The sequence below is a fragment of the Neomonachus schauinslandi genome, chromosome 4 (genome assembly GCF_002201575.2).
Source record: "Neomonachus schauinslandi chromosome 4, ASM220157v2, whole genome shotgun sequence".
Taxonomy (NCBI): domain Eukaryota; kingdom Metazoa; phylum Chordata; class Mammalia; order Carnivora; family Phocidae; genus Neomonachus; species Neomonachus schauinslandi.
This window is the reverse complement of record NC_058406.1, coordinates 3,914,704-3,934,460: the sequence shown is the minus strand read 5'-3', so window position 1 is coordinate 3,934,460 and position 19,757 is coordinate 3,914,704. Positions and strand designations below refer to the sequence as shown.

The window sequence follows — 19,757 nt, the reverse complement described above, 5'->3', positions numbered from 1 at the left end:
CCCGGGCTGGGAGGGGGCGCGGCGCCGCCGGCTCAGCCCCGCGTGCCCTTGAAGGGGGCGGGAATCGCGCTCGGCTCCCGGCGCCGCGCACCCCGCGCTGTGGACCCGCGCCGCGCGCCCCTGGCCTCGCGGGGGCAGGCGGGACCCGGCCTCCGCCCGTCTCGGCCCCAGGGCGCGCTGGGTGGGGCCCGGAGCGGCTCGAGGACTGGCCGTGCAGGGGGACCCCGCGAGCGCCTTGGCTGGGGCGGTTTCCCTCCAGGCCCGCGAGGGCTCCGGGCCGGGGCGCGCGGGCTCGGACTCCTGCTCCCCTTCCCGGCCGCGGGGTGCTGGGACCGCCTCTCGCAAACACTTTGCCGGGGCCGCCGGCGCCTCCGGCCCGAGATCGCCCGGGGAGTGGCGCTCCCAGCCCATCGAGCTTTGGCCACGGGCCTGACGCCCAGGGCCGCCGCCCCAGCCCCTTGCCGTCCCTCTCAGAATTCAGCATAAACAGGGCTTGTGCATCAGGGGTAACCTTGCAAGGATCATTCTTTAGTTAACTGCTCACCATTTGTTTGGGACGGTTCTCCTCCTGGCACAGCAGGGCAGGGCCTCACCCTGTCAACCAGCCTCCCTCCCTCCCTCCCTTTGGGGGACTCTTCTCAGCTTCCCGGCACCAAGTCTGTGGCCCCTTCCGGGCTCCTGAGAGACTTGTGGGAGGTCCGGGGGCCCTTCCGAGCCCAAGAATATGCTCTCTGGCCCCAGGAGTGCCTTGGAGGGAGGGCGGATGGGGCATTCTGCAGATTGGCACTCCCAACTCCTGTGTGCAGGGGTGAGAGGGGGAGGACCCAACAGGCAGCAGCTCCCCAGGCTGCTCTGAGTCTTCCTGGAGGGGGGATTCCCACCAGGTGGCCCCGCCCACTAGGGGGGCCTCCTCCCCACTTGTTTGCTTGCTTTGACACTGTGACTAGGACTCCTCCAGAGCCTGGCCTCACTCCGCCTTTCAGACAGTCTGGCCAAGTTTGCAAAGAGCCTCCTCCAGTTAGGGGAGTGGGGGTGAGGTGGCCCCTTATGGGAGGGGTTGCTTGGACAATAGTTGACTGTTAGATCCCGGGGTGCGAGGAATTAGGCCCATTTCCTGGGAGGGAACATAGAGGCCCAGTAGAGACACTGAAACCCATGGCTGTTTTCTATCCAGGAGGCCGGCTCCTCCCTAAGCTGTTCTCTGGCTTCCTCAGGAATTCCCAGTGGTGCTTGGGGCGTGGCCCCTTTGTGGCACTGATGGGGCAGTGGACAGCTGAACATGCATTAACAGGCTTATTTCTGGGTCTTCACTGAACCCCTGATGGGGTCCCCTGTCCACTTGCCCCACCTACTCCAGCTCTGCCTGCCTGTGTCAGGGCTCAGAGCATGGGGAGGGTCGATGGGCACCTGTCTCACTCTATTTGGGCCAGAGGGGTTCAGTCTCTGTCAAAGTCACCTGCTCACTACCTATTCTCCCTGCTTGTGCCCATTGTTCCAGGGCAAGGTGGGGAAAAGAGGTGAGGTTGACCCCAGGGCCTCTGGGAGCAACCCCAAAGCCCTGCAGAGAGGCGGTCCTGCTCCAGCCCCGCTGGTCTGGGGATTGCAGCCTCATCCTTCTGCAAGGCTAGATGTCCTGAGCCTTCCCAAGCTCCCAGCTCCCTCTCCGTGTCCCTGCCCCAAGGCCCTGTCCTCTGCCTCTGGTCCACTTCATAGCCTCCCAGCTAGACCTCGCTGACCACCCTCCACTCAGTAGCCAGGGTCACCTTTGTCAACACAAATCAGGCCCAGGCTCCCGTTGCTTGGATGGATCGATGAACTCCTATTCTATTCCACCTGCATCTACCCCACCCCACCTTGTTCCCGAATTGCAACCACACTGGCCTCCTTGATGCTTCCGGACCCCCAAGCTCCAAGCTCCATCCTGCCCTTGAGCACTGGCTGTGACCTCTATCTGACCCACTCTTTCCCCTGTTCCTAGCTGCCTGTTCTCTGGCTTCCTCAGGAAGATGAGGGTGCAAGTCTCAGAAGCATTGAGGGGGGCCCTCCTTACCCTCCTGGCCCAAGCGTGGCCCCAACCCCCCAGGGCCATTTTAGTGCTTTATTTTCTTGGCAACACTTCCTACTCTCTGGAATATTACCGCCAGCTTACTTCTGTGTCTCTGGGCTCCCCCCTCGAATGTGACTCCTTTGATCACCCGCTAGGCCTGGCACCCGGCACCGTGGGTACTCAGGAGATGGTTGTGGTCTCCGTGTCTGAAGGCTGGGAGTCCCTAGCTCACCCCTGGCCTCTGGGCACGGTGACAGCTTCAGCCCAGGCCTCCTGTCGCTCCCCAGGTGCTGGCCAGCTGGCCCCCTAGCCCTCCATCACAGCTGCTCTGCGGCCCTCGGCCTGAGCTCATAGCTGTCACCCACTTGAACCTGGGGCCAGCTGGTTCCAAAATAGCGCAGTTTGCGGCCCGAGGAGCTGTTGTGTTGGGAGCGCTCACGCTAATTTTTAAATCTGCAGCAGTTGGACTCGTCTTGTCAAATCTTTCTTTCCATTGTGCCCCACCCTCCCCTCCCCCCAGCAGTGTTCTTCTTCCCCACACCGGGCTCGGCGTGGCCAGCACTCGGCACTGAGGCAGGTGGGCGAGCCTGCTTGGAGGAGGCAGGGTGGGCTCCTGCCTCCCCGGCTCGGGGCCTGGCAACTGCCAAATCCCACTGGGAGTGTGTGTGTGTGTGGGGGGGGCTGGTCAACGTGAGGGCTCCAGGCTCAGATGGATCCTGGCTCTGCCGCTTGTTAGCTGACTGGCCCTGGGCACGCTCCCCAGGCCCTCTGCCTCAGTGTCCCCACTGGGGAATGGGGATATAGCATCCGCTACCTCACAGAGGGTTATTGTGAGGACTAGTGAGACAGTGCCCGTGGAACATTTAGGTCACAGTGCCCAGCACATAATAGGTGCCCAATAAACCTTGAGTGCTGTAATTGGCACCACCCAACGGGGGCAGTTGACCTGCCTTTCCCAAGGAAATGCTTCTGAGACTTGCACCCTCATCTAGTAAGCTGGGGGGCCTGGGAGCCTGGGCTGGAGGAGGGCTGGGAGTGTGACCCCCGTGCTGGGGCTGGAGGAAGAGAAGGAGGGGCTCAGTGCCCCCCCCCGGCCTTTTCCTTAAACTTCCCGGACTGGTTGTCCCCAGGCCATCACTTACAGCCAGAGGGCTGGGCTTCCCAGAGCTGCTGAGCCCGGCCTCTCACCTGGCCAAGCAGTGTGACCACTCTGACCCCAGAGTCATTTGACTGGCCCATGTCCCCCCTGCCCAGAGGACTGGCCCCAGTCATGTGAGCATTTTAGGTTTCCTGGCCCAGGGGCCAGGAGGGAGTGATAGCCGTGATTCTCAAGGTTCACGCCTTCTTAGCTAACCCCACCCCGTGGGGAAATGTGGGTTTTGGGGTTCCCAGGGAGCCTGTATTTAATACTGTTTGCTGGGAAGAGGGAGGCAAAGTCACCAGCATGCTTTGCCCAGTGCCTTGGCCTGTGGGATGGTCACTTCATTCCAGACTGATCTATCATTTCCTCAGTTCGTTCAGTCACCAAGCCTCCTATGAATCCACTCACCCATGTATCTACCCTCCCACCTAACAGCTCTTCATCCAACCATAAAACCAACCAACCAACCAACCATACACCCACCACTCACCAGCCAGCCATCCTACCCACTCTCCATCTTCCTTCCTTCCATCCACCCACCTCCCAACATAGATCTGTTGAGTATCTTCTCCAAACCAGGTACAGAACACAGTATGTGGTCTCTAACTTACTGGGGATTTTGCAGGTAAAACTTTTGAGGCTTTCTCCCTTCTCTTTGGCTCTGTCCTTATTTCTCTCTCCCTGTCTCTTTTTCTCACTCTGCCCCCATGTCTGTCCCTCCGTCTGTCTCTTTCCAAGTCTGTCTTCCCTGAGCGCTTGGCTCTGCTTCTCTCTCTCTTTGGCAGTCCCTTGCTTTCCCTCTTTTTCCTCTGTCTCTCCCTGACCCTCAGCTGTGTCTCCCCATCCCCTCCCTCCTTGCTTCTCTTTCCTCCTCCCCACCCATGCTTTGGGTTTGCAGGGGGGCCTGTCCCTGCTTGCCCTAGGTCCCTGTCCTCCTCATCCTCACTCTCTCCCTGGCCTCAGTCCCTTAGGGTAAAAGCCTCACTCTCTCTCCCCCCGCCTCCCACCTGCCTGCCCAGAGTGCTCAGAACCGATGCTTTCTTTGATGAGACGCCAATGAGGTGATGTCTGGGTTTTGTTAATGTCATAAATAAATTACTAATCCTCTCTTGGGCGGGAGTACTGACCCCCCATTATCAGCAGAAGGCCTGTGGTGTAGGGGTGTTCCAAGGACTGATGGGAACCTTCATCTTGGTGTCCCCCTTTGGCCAGCCCTAGAGAGGCCTTGAGAACCCTAGGCTCAGCAGTGTACAAACTGGAGACCCCCACCCTTTGCCACTCTTTGGGGCCCTGGGCTCTACCTGCCATCACCGAGCACTTACTGTGCATCTCACGACTTCTAATTCTCCATCACCCTGTCAGAAAGGCATTGCTAGGCCCATTTAAGGATGAAGAAATAGGCTCATCTGGCAAGGGATTGGGGGCAACCTACCAGGAAAGGGTGGTGGTTTGAGGTCTGCACTCCCCTGTCCCTCCCTCCTCCTGGCCACCAGGTGATCTTGTCCCCTGCTAGGTGGTGGGTTGGAGGTGGAGAACAGAAGGAGCCTCCTCTCCAAGTCCCAGAGAGGATGGTGGATGTTGGGCTGGGTCCCCATTGTGGGCAGATTGGCCTGCCTTTCTGGACCCTGGCAGTAGGACTCTTGTCCCTGCACCTGGCTTGGGCCCCCAGATCCTTCGACCACCCTCAGACCAGAGGACCTAACTTCTCCCTCCACAATCACATGCTTTCCTTTTGCTCTGATCACCTTGCGTCCTCAAAGCTCCCTGGGGGGCTGTGTTCTTGCCCAGAGGAGGGGGCAGGAGATAGGCAGAGCAGAACCTGCTCTGGGGCTGAGCATATGGTGGATGAACCCTCACCCTCTGAGGGACCCTGTGGGACTTTCCAGACCAAGAGCCGGCCTGGGTCACCTTGGTGTCCCAGGGTGAGGCCCGAGCTCAGCACACAGGCCGTGCGTGCTGTTTAAGTGCCTGCTAGGTAAATGTGGGGGGAGGTCTGAATTCTGGGGGGGACCTCGGGTGCCTGGAGAAGGGCAGGGGTGAGGACCACCTGTCCGGGCCCCACCCTGGCTCTGCCACCTGCTGGCTGTGAAGCTACATGGGTAAGTCAGGAGCCCTCTGAGCCTGCTTCCTTCTCTGCAAATGGGGGTGATGGTACCACCTCTCAGGGGTCCCGAGTGGAGTCGATGAACTGATACAAATTAACATCCGCTCTGAGCGCGGCGCAGGTGACGCGTGGGTACTTGCGCTGTGAACAACGCGCTACCCTGAAAGAGACCTGCCCAGCTCCCTGGGGCTGCAGCTTTCAATGGCACAGTGAGGCCAGCCTGGGGGTCCCCCAGGGCAGAGCCGGGTCCTGTTCAGGGAGCTGGGGAGAGGGCTGTGGGTGAGCTCAGGAAGAAGCAGCAGAGGTATCTCTCTTTGCCCCTCTGTCTCCACCCTTCTGTCCCCCTGCCTGTCTCTTGTCTCTGAAGCAGCTCCCCCCGGCCTGGAAGCTCAGGAGGTAGCGGAGATAACAAGGCTAATGGGTCCTAATTATAGCCCAAGTCGGATCGATGGAGTCTCGGGCCCTGGAGGGGCAGGGCTGGTGTGGGAGGGCACTGCCAGGTGGGCCAGGGGGCTGTGGGGACGGCCAGGAGGGTCTGGGAGCTGGCGGGGCAGGGAGTCCTGGGGCTGCTCTTTCCTGGGACCCTCACCCCAGGGCGAGTGGGATCCCACCTTACCCCTGACTGTGTGCCCTGAGGAGGGGGCACAGGGCTGGGGGCTCTGGGAGCTGCTGAGGGGCCCTGGGCAGGGTTGCTTGGCTGTGACTCTCCAGGTCTGGTTTTAGAAACTCAGAGGCTGTTGCAGAAGAGGCAGGAGGGGGAGACGGGGCCAGGGTGAAGACAGGGGTGCGGGGGAATCAGGAGGTGCCGGGAGGGTGTGGTGTCGCAGAGCTCAGCCCTGGGGTGTCCTCAGGGCTCCCAGGATGCGTGCAGGGACAAGAAGGGTCTGTCAGAGATGGGGAGTGGGCAGGTCCTCACCCCTGCCCTTCTCCAGGCACCCGAGGTCCCCCCCAGAATTCAGACCTCCCCCCACATTTACCTAGCAGGCACTTAAACAGCACGCACGGCCTGTGTGCTGAGCTCGGGCCTCACCCTGGGACACCAAGGTGACCCAGGCCGGCCCTTGGTCTGGAAAGTCCCACAGGGTCCCTCAGAGGGTGAGGGCTCGTCCACCATATGCTCAGCCCCAGAGAAGGCCATGAGGTCTTCTGGGAATGGAGGGGGGGCTCTGTCCATGGGCAGAGGGTCTGGGGCTTTATCGTCTGAGGCTCGTTCTGGGTGTGGATTAGGGCTAGAGTGTGGGGCATCCCCTGACCCCCTGCCCTCTGCTCCAGGCAGATAACCTCCCGTAGCCACCTGTCCATCCCCTTGTGTGCTGTGCTGGCCAGTCGGTCTGTCGTTGACCATGTGCTCAGCTGGCCTTCCCAATCTGGGGGACTGCCCCGCTGGGGGGACAGGGGATTCGGGGAGGTGGCAGGAGGGAGAGGGCCCCTCCCGATTACAGCAGCCCGAACCTCTTATATAATCGGAGCTGGGCATTGCCAGGGTGCAGGGGTGGCTCTGCCCAAGCAGTCTCCCTGTGGCTCTGGGGGAGGTGGAGGCAGGGGTGGGGGTTGGCAGGTGTGGACGGACAGCTCCGTCACCACCTCCGGGCCCCGCCACTCCAGGATGACTCTGGGGGTCCCCGTGCATGTTTTCAACTGGTCTGAAAAATCCCTGCCCCTCCCGTGCGAGGGCTAAGAGGAACAGGACAGGACAGGGTTAGCTCAACCTGGCTCCGCTCAAGACCTGGCCCGCATTAAACTCAGCTTTGGGCTGCCCCCGCCCCGCCGCTCGGCCCTGTGTGCCATAGCCCGGGCCAAGGCCTGGCAGCTGTGACCCCCGTGCCAGCCAGGACCACTGAGCTGGCCACCTCTGCAGCGGCTCCCGGTCCTGCCGGGAGTCCCTTTCCATACCTGTGTTTGCCCAGCAGGATGGGGAGGGGACTGGGACTTGGGCATGCCCTGCTGCCTACCCCCACGGACTCCTGGGGGGCTGTACAACACCCCCCCTTTAGGGGGCCTCGGGGCCTCTGGGTGCCCAGACAGTGGTGCCCCTGGTAGGGAGGTGGTACGAGTGGGAACCGGCCCTGTAGGGCTCTGGGGTGTGGCCACCGGGTCACCAGCGCCCTCTAGCTGCACCCAGAGTGAGGCGATGGGAGCCACATGAGCCTGGGGACTCCAGGGGACAGGGGCCCCAGGCAGGGCATGAGGGGGACCTGTGTGGAGAACAGGAGGCCGCATGTTGGTGTGTGCACATGCGTGTCTGAGCACCTGCGGTGGGCATGTCCGCACTGAGCTGTTGTCCGGCTGACGCGGTCAGCAACAGCGGTGTGTGTGGTGGTGGGCTTCCTGCGCCAGGTGGGTGGGAGCTCTGTTTCTTTGAACTTGATTCAGCAGGGACGCCCTTCCCCCTTTCCCGATGAAAGTCTCCTGGGCGCCCTCCTCAGGGTCGCGGGGTGGCAGACCCGTTCAGGCGGAGGTTCCCTGTTAGGTGTCCCCCCAGCCCCCGCAGGGGTGGGGCCCCAGTTGGCTCTTCTCTTTGCTCCCCCGGGCACAGGGAGCCCGCTCCTTGTTGGCGGGGGGTGGCATGACGCTCGAAGCCAGTTGCTTCTTCTAAGACAGTCCTGCTGCACACTCACACCTGCCCCGCTCCCCTTTGGTCTTGGCCTTTTAAATTCATGAAGGAGGGAGGGGAGCTCGGGACTCGTGGCCGCTTTTGGAAACCCACGTGTGGCGGATGCAGCATCTCTGTGGAATTTCACATCTTCCTGGGTGCCCAGCCGGAATGGGTTTGGCATCCTGCGTGTGTGACTGGGGGTGAGTGTACCGTGTGGGTGTGTGTGCGGTTCGGGCGGGAGAGGCCATGTGGCCTCTGATCCCCAGTAAGGGGGGAGCCTGGCGTCCTCCTTGTTGGTCTCCCTCCAACCGCCCCCCCCGCCCCCCCGCCGTGTGGCTCCTTGTGGTCCTGGGTGATGTGACCCATGCATCCCCATCCGCCTGCGCTCACAAGCCATCTCCCCACCACGCTCTGGGCCTCCGGAGGGCAGAAATGGGCCCCGACCCTTCCCTGGAGCCCTCCAGAGATGGCTTGGTGAATCTGTGCGGCTGCTTCCTCTCCGGGGGAGCCACGTCCATGAGGACTCTTCATTAGCTGTTCGCGTTGGCTCAGAACATTGTTTCCGAGCACCGTCCTGTCAGGGTGGGTGGTTATTGTCCCATTTTACAGCAAGGGGAGGAAAGGCCCAGGGAAGTGGGGGCCTGGGACACCGCCCGCCTGAGCTGAGACTCCACTCACCGGGTCTGGGCTGGTGGCTCTGAGGGCTTGGGAGGAGGCCGGGGCCCTGTGTGCAGGGAAGGGGGTGCGGAGGAGGCAGGTGGAGGCCTGCGGGGCTGGCTGCCCCACTGGGGGCCTCCCTGAGGGAAGTGGCAGAGTCATCCCCTCCCGCTTCTGCCTCCTCCAGAAGAAGAAGATGGGGGCCTCGGAGGCTTTGATGACTATTTCCCTGAGGAGCCCGTGGGCCTTCCCAAGAAGAAGAAATCCAAGAAGCTCAAGGAGAACCGGTCCAAAGGGAAGCGGAAGAAGAAAGAGGTGCGTGGGGGGGCCCTGCTGGGGTCAGGCCAGTGGGGGGAGGGGGGTCAGGGCCCCGAGGGGTCTTGGCTGCTCTGCTTGGGCCTGCGGGGAAAGGTCCCAGCTGCCCAGGGGGGCGTCCTGAGAGCTGGGTTCGAGTGCGAGACTCCAAAAGCGGCCTGTACAGACTTTGTGCGTCAGATCAGAAATGCCCTGTCCTCTTAAGCGGGACATTCCAGCGTCGTTTATCTTTATGCCACAGAGCATAGATAGTTCGGGGCAGGCAGAAGCCCGCGATGCAGACACAGACCTTCTGGTTGAGGCTTTGACGTGTCGTCCTCACCTCCCAAGACCTGAGGCTCTGTGGACATTGTGGGGGGACGTGGAGTCTAGGATCCTGGGGCCTCGTGCTGTACCCTGTGCCGAGGGCAGGAGCTCCCAGCACAGCCCCCACTCCAAGCGTTTCTCTCTGGCAACTGCTTTCACGGGCACTGGACCTGGATGGGACACCCAGTGCGCTCTAGTCCTTGGTCTCAGGCCTTCCGGCAGGGTCCGCCCAGTTCCCAGATGCAGATGAAGGACCACCAGGGGTGCCCCAGGCAGGGCTGAATGCTCCTTCTCCTTCCTGGGCACACAGTGCAGCAGGACCCTCCCCTCCCCACCCTGCCCTGGCCAGGTAGGAGGCTAGAGGTGGGCCGTGTCTGTAGAGTGGTGCGGCCGGGGCTGGGGGGGCATGGGTTCACGGCTGGGAGGGCCAGTGGTGTCCAAAGCCTGGGAGGGCTGGTGCTTGCCTCCCCTCTACCCAGTGCCAGGCTCACTCAGGTCTCACCCCTCCCTTCTTGCCCGGGGACCTACCTGACGATGTGTGTGTTTGTCTGGGCCCCTCTCTGTGTCTCCCTCTGCTGTTTTGGCCGGAGCTTGGCCTCTGCCTCAGCCACCCCTAGCTCCCTCACTCTCTCCCCTCCTCCTCTCCATTTCTCCTTCCCCTCCAGCCTCATTTCCAACCTCCACCTTCTTCCCTCCCCTCACTTGCTCACCCTCTCTCCTTCCTTCGGCTTCTCACTAGGGATGGAGGGCCGGGTGGATGGGAGGCTTGCAGATGACCGGGTGCCACCTGGCAGGCCCCCAAGGTGACCCTTAGGTCATTGCTGCCCCCTCCCCTGTACTCCTGAGAACCTGGCTTGGCCAGCTGTCACATCTTAGAGGGTTTGGAGCAGGCTGTAGCCAGAGAGCAGCATCTTGGCCCCCTGCCCCCACCCGTCTGTCTGCGCCTACCTGGGTCCCCAGGTCATGGGGAGGGGGATTTCACCCTGTGCCCCCCATCATCTCCAACCAGGTGGCCCCAAGATAAGGCGGTGGGTGGAGGCAGAAGAGGGGCTGCGGGTTTTTTTTTGGCGGGGTGGGGGTGGGGGTGGGGACAGGCAGCAAGTCGCGGATCATGATTTACATAAAACAACCAGGCTGTGGCCAGAACCTGAGCATATGTAGATGAAGCTCCTTGTCAGGCCCAGCGCAGGAGGGAGAAATGATTTCAACCTGTACAGCGCGGTTACCATAGCAACCAATTATTCAGTGCTAAATTATAACTGTTTATAACACTCGTGAATGGGAAGGCTCATATTTCATTCTTTCTTTTTCCCTCTCAATCTTGAAGGACCCCAAATTGAGAATGACCAACTCTCTGAATCCTCCCTTTTGAGTGTAAATGCCTCCTTTATCGGGAGATGCGGTGTGTGTTGAGCGCTGGGTGCAGAGGGAAGGGAGAGAGAGATGGGAGGCCCTGATAAAAGGCATCTGCAGAGCTGGGGAGGAGGAAGGGCGGGCAGGGACTGTCCACTTGGGGTCCCTGGGGCCTGCATTGGTGGCATGCTCTGGCCTCAGTGGGCCGGGGGTCAGGGCAGAGAGCCCTTCCTCTTACCCCCAGCTCCGCACACATGAAGCCTGGGCGTGGTGTTTGAGGCAGCAGATGGATTCGGTTAGGGACTCGGAGTCCACTAAGACTCTTTGACCACGAGATGCCTCCCCTGCAGTCACGCCTGGGGCGGCCACAGCCCAAAGGACAGCATCAAGGTCAAAGCCCCGACGTGTTCACAGCCCGTGGCGTGGCTTGGGGCTGAGGTTGGTTCAGGGCTTTATTAGGATGGTGTTGCTCCGTGTCTGTGTCTCCTTCCCTGAACGTGGCTTGGCCCCAAACCCCTTCTATAAGTTCCAAGATACTGAACCGGCTGATCTACCCCTGGTTCTCGGTCATTCTTTCCTTCTCGCCACTGGCTGGTGCTGCATCCCTCCAGGTCCTGCTCCTGGGTCACTCCTCTTCATGTCGTTTTTACAACCACTTGCTGCCCTTCCCCTCGCCCCTTGCTCTGCAAGGGAAGATTTTGGGGAGAGAAAAAAGGAGGCCCGGGTCTTGAAGGGTCCAAACAGCTGGATGCAGAGATACGCTGTGGATACCGGCTTATGATGCCAGTGGGAAACCAATCTCCAAAGACCAGTCCTGCACCCCCACCCTCTGCCAGCACCCCCACCCCACCCCGAGCAGCCAGGAGGGCTTCGATGAGATCGGGCTGCAGGTGGGGGTGGGCCCAGGCAGTGCGAACTTCATTTGCTGGGGTGGGTGGAGAAGGCTCTGCTGGAGAGGATCAAGGAACAGGTGGTGAGTTGGGAGAAATGGGGATTCAGAGCTTTCTTTCTGACAAGGCTTTCCCTGATGCAGGCAGGCAGTGGAGGGAGAAGTCTCCCCTGTCCCTAGAATGAGGGGCTGCCACCACTGCCATCTCCTAGGGGGCCACTGGGGCACCAGTGAGTGGTGGATGTGCCCCGTGGTTGCTCTCACTCATTCCTTGAGGAGGATCTTGGCGCCCCTGCTCTGCCATTAGCCCTGGAATGGACACTGGTCCAGCCCTCCGGCAGGCTCAGTTTGGGGCCTTTCTCCAGGCCTGGCGTCCATGTTACACACACAGACAGTGAAATCTGCTGGAGGTGCCCTCCTGTCCCTCCCTCCAGCTCCCTCTGGGCCCTATTGCTGTGCCGGCTGCTTCTCCCCTTTCCTGCGCTTGGGACACGGCAATGCCTACTTCCCATCAGATGCCCAGGTCAGTCCTCCCTCAGGTGTTGCCACAACAGCCTCTTCCGTCAGCTGCAGGTTGCCCAGCTGCACTGTAGGTGACACCCAGCTGCGGGCACGGTCTCTGCTGTTGACTTAGCCTGGTCCTGATTTGCAGAAACGAGAAGGGTGAGGCTGGTGAGGTCCTTAAGTCTGTCATCTGGCCTGCATCTTTGTGTTCCAAGCAGCGTTGGGGTCAGGGGTGCTTGGGTCTCTCCCATTTCAGAATGTATGCAGCCTCCTCTCACACCATCTCCTTTGTGCCTCTTGCCACCCTTTGTTGAATCCCCCATTTCACAGATGAGGAGGCTGAGGCCAGGCCCTAGTGACTTGCCTGGTTCCAGGCTGGCAAGGGACAGAGCTCCTAGGCCATTCTGTGTCCTGCAGACTCCCTAGGGAGCCCCAGGACCCACAGCCAGTCCACTCGAGTCTCAGCCGAGTGGGTATCGGGCATGGGTCGTCCTGCCTCATTCCCAGTCTGGTGTGTGGGGTCCACCCCATGGCAGCTTGAGGGCCAGCCCCATGCCCCTCCCTCCGGCTGCCCCACAGCGTCTGTCCGAGGTGCTGAAATTCATGGCAGCCTCCTTCTCCCATCCTTACCTTTGCTGGGGTGAGGGCTGGGGTAAAGCCTGCCTCTCAGGTCTCTTCAAGGGTGGTCTCTTGAAACTGGCCGAACGCTACACCCGCGGGGAAAACAGATGTCCCTGTCTGACCCCTGCCTCCCCAGAGGACTGTAGCAGAGCTGGGAGCTGTGGCCCCAGGGCTCTGCATTGGCATCTGCCCTGGAAGCAGGAGTCCTCGCTAGGCTGTCCTGCCCCAGGCAGGTTCCAGCGGCAGCCAGGACCAGCTTCGCCCCTGGGGCCCCGCAAAGCGAATCAGTATTCCGGGAAACACCCAGTTCCGGAAAGGCGCAGAGGCCCTGCTGTCTGCCAACGGCCAGCCAGCACACTGACTCAGCGGCTTAATGAGCATAAAAGGTTTGGGAGCAGAGAGCCCGGTGGGAGACAGTCGGGAAGTACAGGGAGCCCGTGGGGGAGTCCTTTCCCAGCTGTATCTTGGGAAGAGCCTCTCTCCTGGGGAAAGACACTCAACTCTTCACAGTGTGCCTGGAAAGGGCAGAGATCCGGTGGGGCCCAAGAGCCTCCAGACAGACCCGCTGCCCTTGCTTCCCCCTTCCCTTCTCCCTCCTGCTCTCCTCTTCCCCTCCCCCACCCTTCCCCTGCCCTACGTCCTCTTCAGCGTTCTTCCCCCTGCCCCCCAGTGCTGTTTCCCAAGCTCATTTTCCACCTCTCCAGTTCTCTGTCATTTCCGTGCTTCTCTTAGCTCACCTTGAAAACAGTCAACAGCCAGCTCTAAAATGCCAAACCCCGTGCTGGTAATTGGAGCCTCAGTGCCCAGCCTCTCCGCAGACCCAGGCCCGGAGGGGGCTGGGAAGGGCTCTGCCAGTCCACTTGCATCTGGAGAGGCGGAGAGTAAACAAACAGCTTCCTTGGAGGGGCAGTGTATTTGTGGTGGGGATGCTCTGGCTGTGAACGCCCTTATCTCCATAGAAATGGGCCATTTGCTGCCTGTACAGACGGGAAACTAAATCAAGGAAGCCAAGCTTAAGAGCTGCCTAAATTACCTTGTCTCCTCTCGAGACGAAGTGGCGGGGTGGGGGTGGTGGAGAAGGTGGGCTCGGGCCGTAGAAGCTTCTGGAGGGCCCACAGACAGATGAAACTGGGACATGCGGTCTACAGTAATTACAGGTTTCGCTCGACAGGTGCGGCTCCGTGGGGTGCACAGGTCTGCACAGAGGTCGGGCGCTGACTCACACCCCTGGCGCTTTGCCCACCCGTTTGCCTGGGGTTTTCCCCTGCACTTTGTTTTTTGGCTCCAGACATCACGTCCTGCACAAGTTCCCGGGTCCCAGCGCTCTCCCGTCACACTGGTTAAAATCCTCAAGTCCTTAGAAACCTAATTCTGATTGAAGCAGAGCCTGAGCCTCACCCCGGGGCTCTCTAGGCTGGCTGCACCGAACTGGGGGCCCAGCCATTGGGGACGGGACCCTTGCCCAGTGCTGGCTTGGGGCAGCCCCTCGGGCTGGGCTTGTGATGGGCTGTGAGCAGCCGAACGCTGAATGATCCGGAAAGCATGGGCTGACTGTCTGTGCCAGGGGGCTGTGGAGGGCAGTCCTGCCACCCAGGACTCGGTTTTCTTCGGGCCCCTGTTGCCCTGACCATCCTCCTTTCTCTTCCAGGGGAGCAATGATGAGCTGTCAGAAAATGAAGAGGATCTGGAAGAGAAGTCGGAGAGTGAGGGCAGTGACTACTCCCCTAATAAAAAGAAGAAGAAAAAGCTCAAGGACAAGAAGGAGAAAAAAGCCAAGCGAAAAAGGAAGGATGATGACGAGGATGATAATGACGACGGGTGTCTAAAGGTAAAACCCTGAGGCTCGGCTGGAGGGGCCTGGGCTCCAGCAGGATGCCCGGCCTGGATGGGCCAAGGCTTCAAGTCAGTTCTCTGCTTTCTGACCCGGGAGCCCCTGCGAGCAAAGGGCCAGAGCATCCTCCCCCCACCCCACTGTGTGTGTGTGTGTGTGTGTGTGTGTGGCTGCCGGGGGCAGGTGGGCCTGTGGGCATGAGCGTGGATGCAAGTGTGCGAGGAACACTGTGCCCAAGTCCTGGAGACGCATTTGAAATAACGATGGATGACATTTAGGAGTTTGGGGGGCACGTGGAGTGGCCTCTTGCTGATGTATTTTCTGCTCCTCTCCTGGAGCGCACAGCTCTGTCTGAGGAGAGTGGTGTTCTGGCTCAAGTTTCGGGTCAGGAGCCTCTCCCTTGGAGCACTCTGGGAGAATAAACCAGCAAATGGAACCTCTGACAGCAAGAAGCGGCCAGACAACTCTGCCTCTGGCAGAAGGGGAACTTTGTTACTCCACGTGTATTCTGAATTTCTGGCCGCTTGGGCATCCAAGAGGGTGTCCCATGAGCACGAGTCAGGGCAGCTACGTGGAGGGGCCTGCAGCTCTCCCTGGGGGAAAGCGGCTTCTCTGTGCGTGTGTGGCATGATGCGAAGCAGGTCGAGGCCCCTGGGGTCTCAGAGCCACTGCAGGGCTCCTCGGGGAGGGGACGGGCCCTGGGCCCAGCTCTTGGGCAGCGGCAGATGTCAGTGAGTCGGCATGGCCCCCAAGCTCAGGTTGGGCTAGCGGTGGATTTAAAGATAAGGACTCCGTAAATATCGGTCCTGCTGGGTGAGGCAGAAATGGTGGCCGTCAGCGGCTGAAGTCAGGAAGCACCGTGGTGTCCCTACACCCAGAGGGATTTCATTAGCCAGCAGGTGTGTTGTGAGTCATCTGTGACTGATCATAGCTGAGGGCTGACAGCTTGCAGGATGGACTTGTGGGCACAATCCAGGGTTCTCCCTCAGGCTCACATTGCTCTGCTTCCTGCTGGGAGCAAGGTCCGAGGGGCCTCCAGGAATGGCTGCGTGTCGTGGGGGCAGTTGGGCCATGGGAGGGCGTCCACAGTGGGGGCCCCGCTGACCAGTCACAGAGAACGGGCGTCCGGAGAGCGCTGGGCAGGCAGGCCTGGTTCTCAGTTCCCGGGACCAAGGGAGGCTGTGTGCACCTCCCGGGTGGTCTCCTGTTGCGGGGGCAGACAGCCCAGCTCCAAGGGGCTTCGGCAGTGATGGGGTTTGCTGGATCGGTGGCCCGGGAGTTGAGAGGCCAGGGGGCTTCCAGCTTGGGGTGTCACCTAGGGCCTGTGTCTTCACATCCTTCACCCTGCCCGTGGGGGGTCAGCTCCCGGCTCAGGCCAGGCACCCTTGTGGCTGAGAATGGGTGTCACTGCAGCTCTGGGCTTCTTGGCCACCCACGGCGCCCTCCAGCAGCTGGGAAAGCAGGCCTGAGTCCTCGCACATTGTCCACATGGGAGACCCAGTGGCACCTGGCCAATGACTGCTCCTGGGTGTGGCGAGTGCTGATTGGCTGAATGGGTCAGTGGGTGGGGCTGGGGCAGGGCTGCCTGGAACCAGGGCCACCGAGGGCAGGAGCGGCCCTGTTCCAAGCACTTGTGCTAACTTGTTCCCTCCTGGGAGGCAGGTGCTGTTATCCCGTTCTACAGACGGGGAAACAGGCATAGGGGGGTGAAGTAGCTTGTCCACCTGTCGCTGCCTGTGCGGGGTAGAGCTGGGATTAGAACCAGGGTCTGTCTGGCTCTAGAGGCCAAGCTCGTAGCCGCACCCCCACCCCCACCCACCCCAGCCGGCCCGGCTGTCTGGAGAGCTCGCTGTGTGCCCTTGGGGAGTCACACGCCTCCTCGGGCCTCAGTGCCCCATCTGGAAAGCGAGCAGTAGCCAAGGGACCCTCTCACGTGTCTGCCTTCAGCTGGGCCCTTGTCCCATGCCCCCACCCTGGCCCTGGAAGCAGGGGAGCATCAGCCTGTCATTTCATGGGGTCCGTGCGTGACTCTACCAGGGACATCCGGAGGCAGCCTCATTTCTCCCCAGCATGCCTCAGGCAGCCCTTCAGCCCTGCTGCCTCCCCAGGGACAGCTGCCCTTTAGGCTAGGCCTGCAGGCTGCTCTTCTGGCCTGGTGCCCAAATTCCCAGAACACATTCCTCCCAGAGAATGAGTTCTGTTACTGCTTCTGCCCTGGGTGTGCACAGAGCCTCCCCCCCAGAGCCCCTACACTAAACCCCCAGGCTTGGCCCTGCACCCCTCATGAGCTGGTGCCTGAGCCATTCCCACTGATGAAGGGGGGGCGGGCTGGGAAGCGGAGGGTGGGTAGGAACTGCAGACACAGCCCCCCCACCCATTCTGAGACCTCCTGGGTGGGGGCTCTGGGGGTGGGGGTGCATGTCAGAAGGACTCTGCGCTGACCCCCACCTCTGGCCTGGGTGTCCCTAGGAGCCCAAGTCCTCGGGGCAGCTGATGGCCGAGTGGGGCCTGGATGACGTGGAGTACCTGTTCTCGGAGGCGGACTACCACACGCTGACCAACTACAAGGCCTTCAGCCAGTTCCTCAGGTGGGCCACACTGCCGGCCACCGTGGCCAGCGTCCATGGGAACTGCCAAGCTGGGGGACAGAGCCCCAGGCTCCTGGGATGCAGGGGGGCCATCAGGCTGATGCCAACCCTGGGCAGAACCCCTTTCATTTTTAACAGATGGTCCCGCCTTCTCTTGCTTGCCCCGAGCCCCGGGATGGTGGTCCTGGTCAATCCCCAGGGCCTTAAGCCCTCATGGCCTGTCTCAGCTCTGGAAGAAATGGGGCCGCGGGCGCCTGGGTGGCTCAGTTGGTTAAGCGACTGCCTTCGGCTCAGGTCATGATCCTGGAGTCCCGGGATCGAGTCCCGCATCGGGCTCCCTGCTCGGCAGGGAGCCTGCTTCTGCTTCTGACCCTCCGCCCTCTCATGTGCTCTCTGTCTCTCTCATTCTCTCTGTCTCAGATAAATAAATAAAATCTTTAAAAAAAAAAAAAAAGAAAGAAATGGGGCCGGATACCCAGTGGCCCACGGGAGGCTCTTCCCCCTGGTCCCTCAGGTGGTACAGGGTCTGGAAACCCAATTAGAAGATTGCCAACCACATAAATAGGGAATCAGGAGTGTTTGGGTGTGGACTGGAGTCTCAGGCTGTGTCCTCTCCCCTGCGCCCTGCCTCGCTTTCTGCTCAGTTTTCCCAGCCTGGAACATGGGAGCAGGGGAGAAGAAGGGGGTGCCTGGGTCCTTGGGGGGGTCTCATCCGCTCCACGGCGGTGCTTTCACCCCACACAGGCCGCTCATTGCCAAGAAGAACCCGAAGATCCCCATGTCCAAAATGATGACCGTTCTGGGAGCCAAGTGGCGGGAGTTCAGCGCCAACAACCCTTTCAAGGGGAGCTCGGCAGCAGCAGCTGCAGCGGCGGTGGCCGCGGCCGTGGAGACCGTCACCATCGCCCCTCCGCTGGCCATCAGCCCCCAGCAGGCACCCCAGCCTGTACCTATCCGCAAGGCCAAGACCAAGGAGGGCAAGGGTAAGGCTGTGGGGGGTGGGCACCCAGCCCTGCCGGCAGAGTCGCAGCCCAGACCCTATAGCCTCGGGCAGCTGGGACAGGCTTTACCAAGGACCCAGTGCCTTGGTTGACCTTGGACCCCCTCGCCCTTTCTCAGCTGTATTGTGGCTTCATAGCTTCTGTCCCACTTCCCCTTTGGGGGCTGGGGTGAAACAGGAGACAGTGTGCTCGGAGCTTTGGGACTCTTGCACCTGGCCCCCTCCGACTTGGCATGCAGGGAGGGGCAGGGGAGGCCCATGCTGCTGGGAGTCGGGGAGCTCTTGAGTTTGAGCAGAAGGGTTCCAAGGTTAGCCCGCTGACCCCTCTTGTCTGGGTACCCAGCCCTCGGGGTAATGGACGTGCATGAGTATGGTGGTGGTCAGGGCCGGCTTCCCTGGGAGGAAGCACCTGACGAAATCGGACTCAGTGGTGGGTGTCTGGTGTCTGGGGGAGAATAGGGACAGCAGAGGCTCTCTGTGACTTCAAGTCCTCTGGGGAGGGACCTTGCCTAGGTGGAGGATTTCTGGCCCCATTGGGGTAGAGACATACATCTCCCCAGGGTGCTCAAAGGTGGGGTTGCCAGCAGCTCAGCCTTTCTGGGTACTGATTGGATTCTGATGGGGGGCTCTGGGGGCTCTGGGGACCCATTGTTGCAGCCCCAAGGAGCTTTGGTTTCTGGAATGATGTACCCCTTTCCAGGTCTCTGCGGGGGCCCAGTGAGCAGAGTGACATGGGGTTTAGAGCCTACTCCTGCTCTCCTACCTCGCCGTCCCCTGTCCTGGGCCTCCCCAGCCTGCCTTGCTTTCTCATTTCCTCTTGGGTTCTAGCCATTGAGCTATTGATTCCCTGAGCTGCCCATTCAGAGCCTGAAAAATTGAAATAGATTTTCTTTGGCGCCACAGAGGTTACAGCTGGGCTCCCAGCCCCATCTGTGTGTGATACGGCTGGAGGAGGGCCCGGGGAGGGGCAAGGCCACGTGCCACCGGGCCCCATCTTCCCTGCTCAGCCCGGTGGGAGAGGCTGCTGAGGGGTCATTTCTCCCCAGGTGGCTAATTGTCCTGTGGCTGTCTCCAAAAAAACAGCCTCAACCCTGCTGGCCACCTGGGAGCTGGTGTTTGTGGTGGGTGATGGGCACAGGTGGGGGGCAGTCTTGAGTGGTGCCAGCGTTGCCTGGGCCAGGGGATGACCTGGAGGCTGGCGGCTGGGGAAAGGCCTTCTTGCCCTCCAGGGCCCAGGTTTGGACCACAGAGGGGTGGGTGTGCCCTTGGTGGCCCTGCTGGCCACCGGGGCCCATGGCTTCATTGGGGACAGCTCTTTTCGGGGGAGTTCGGATAGGACAGGGCTGTCCCCAAGATGGCTGGCAGTTCCGCCATTCATGGAACCAGGGCACTGGTGGCCGGAGCAGAGACGGAGTGGGGGCTACTTGCTGGCTCCCCCTTGCTTGCTGTGTCACTCTTACGCAAGGACTCACCGCTCAGCCTTCTCATCTGGAAAGGGGCGGTGGCAGAGCGACCCTTCCCTTGTGTAGTCCCTGGGGTGCTGACTGAAATCATGGCACTGGGCGAGCGAGCCGCGGCAGGTGTGGATTATCCACTGTCACTTTGCAGGGCCAGGAGTGAGGAAGAAGATCAAAGGGTCCAAGGATGCGAAGAAAAAGGGCAAGGGGAGAAAGGTAGCCGGGCTCAAGTTCCGCTTTGGAGGGATCAGCAACAAGAGGAAGAAAGGCTCCTCGGTGAGTGTGTGTGTGTGTGCGTGTGTGAGAAGGTGGACTGGAATGTGTGTGAGCGTGAATGGGAATGTGGGA

General features: G+C 61.0%; 1 protein-coding gene across 1 annotated transcript in view; it reads left to right on the top strand.

Moving 5' to 3' along the window:
* CHD5 (chromodomain helicase DNA binding protein 5) overlaps positions 1-19,757 on the top strand; it is a 56,441-nt gene that overhangs the window by 589 nt on the left and 36,095 nt on the right. Inside the window, exons 2-6 of the mRNA XM_044913810.1 lie at positions 8,733-8,860; positions 14,182-14,361; positions 16,834-16,952; positions 17,697-17,935; positions 19,561-19,685. Of these exons, the coding sequence (XP_044769745.1) occupies positions 8,733-8,860; positions 14,182-14,361; positions 16,834-16,952; positions 17,697-17,935; positions 19,561-19,685 (791 nt within the window). The remainder of the gene's footprint in view (positions 1-8,732; positions 8,861-14,181; positions 14,362-16,833; positions 16,953-17,696; positions 17,936-19,560; positions 19,686-19,757) is intronic.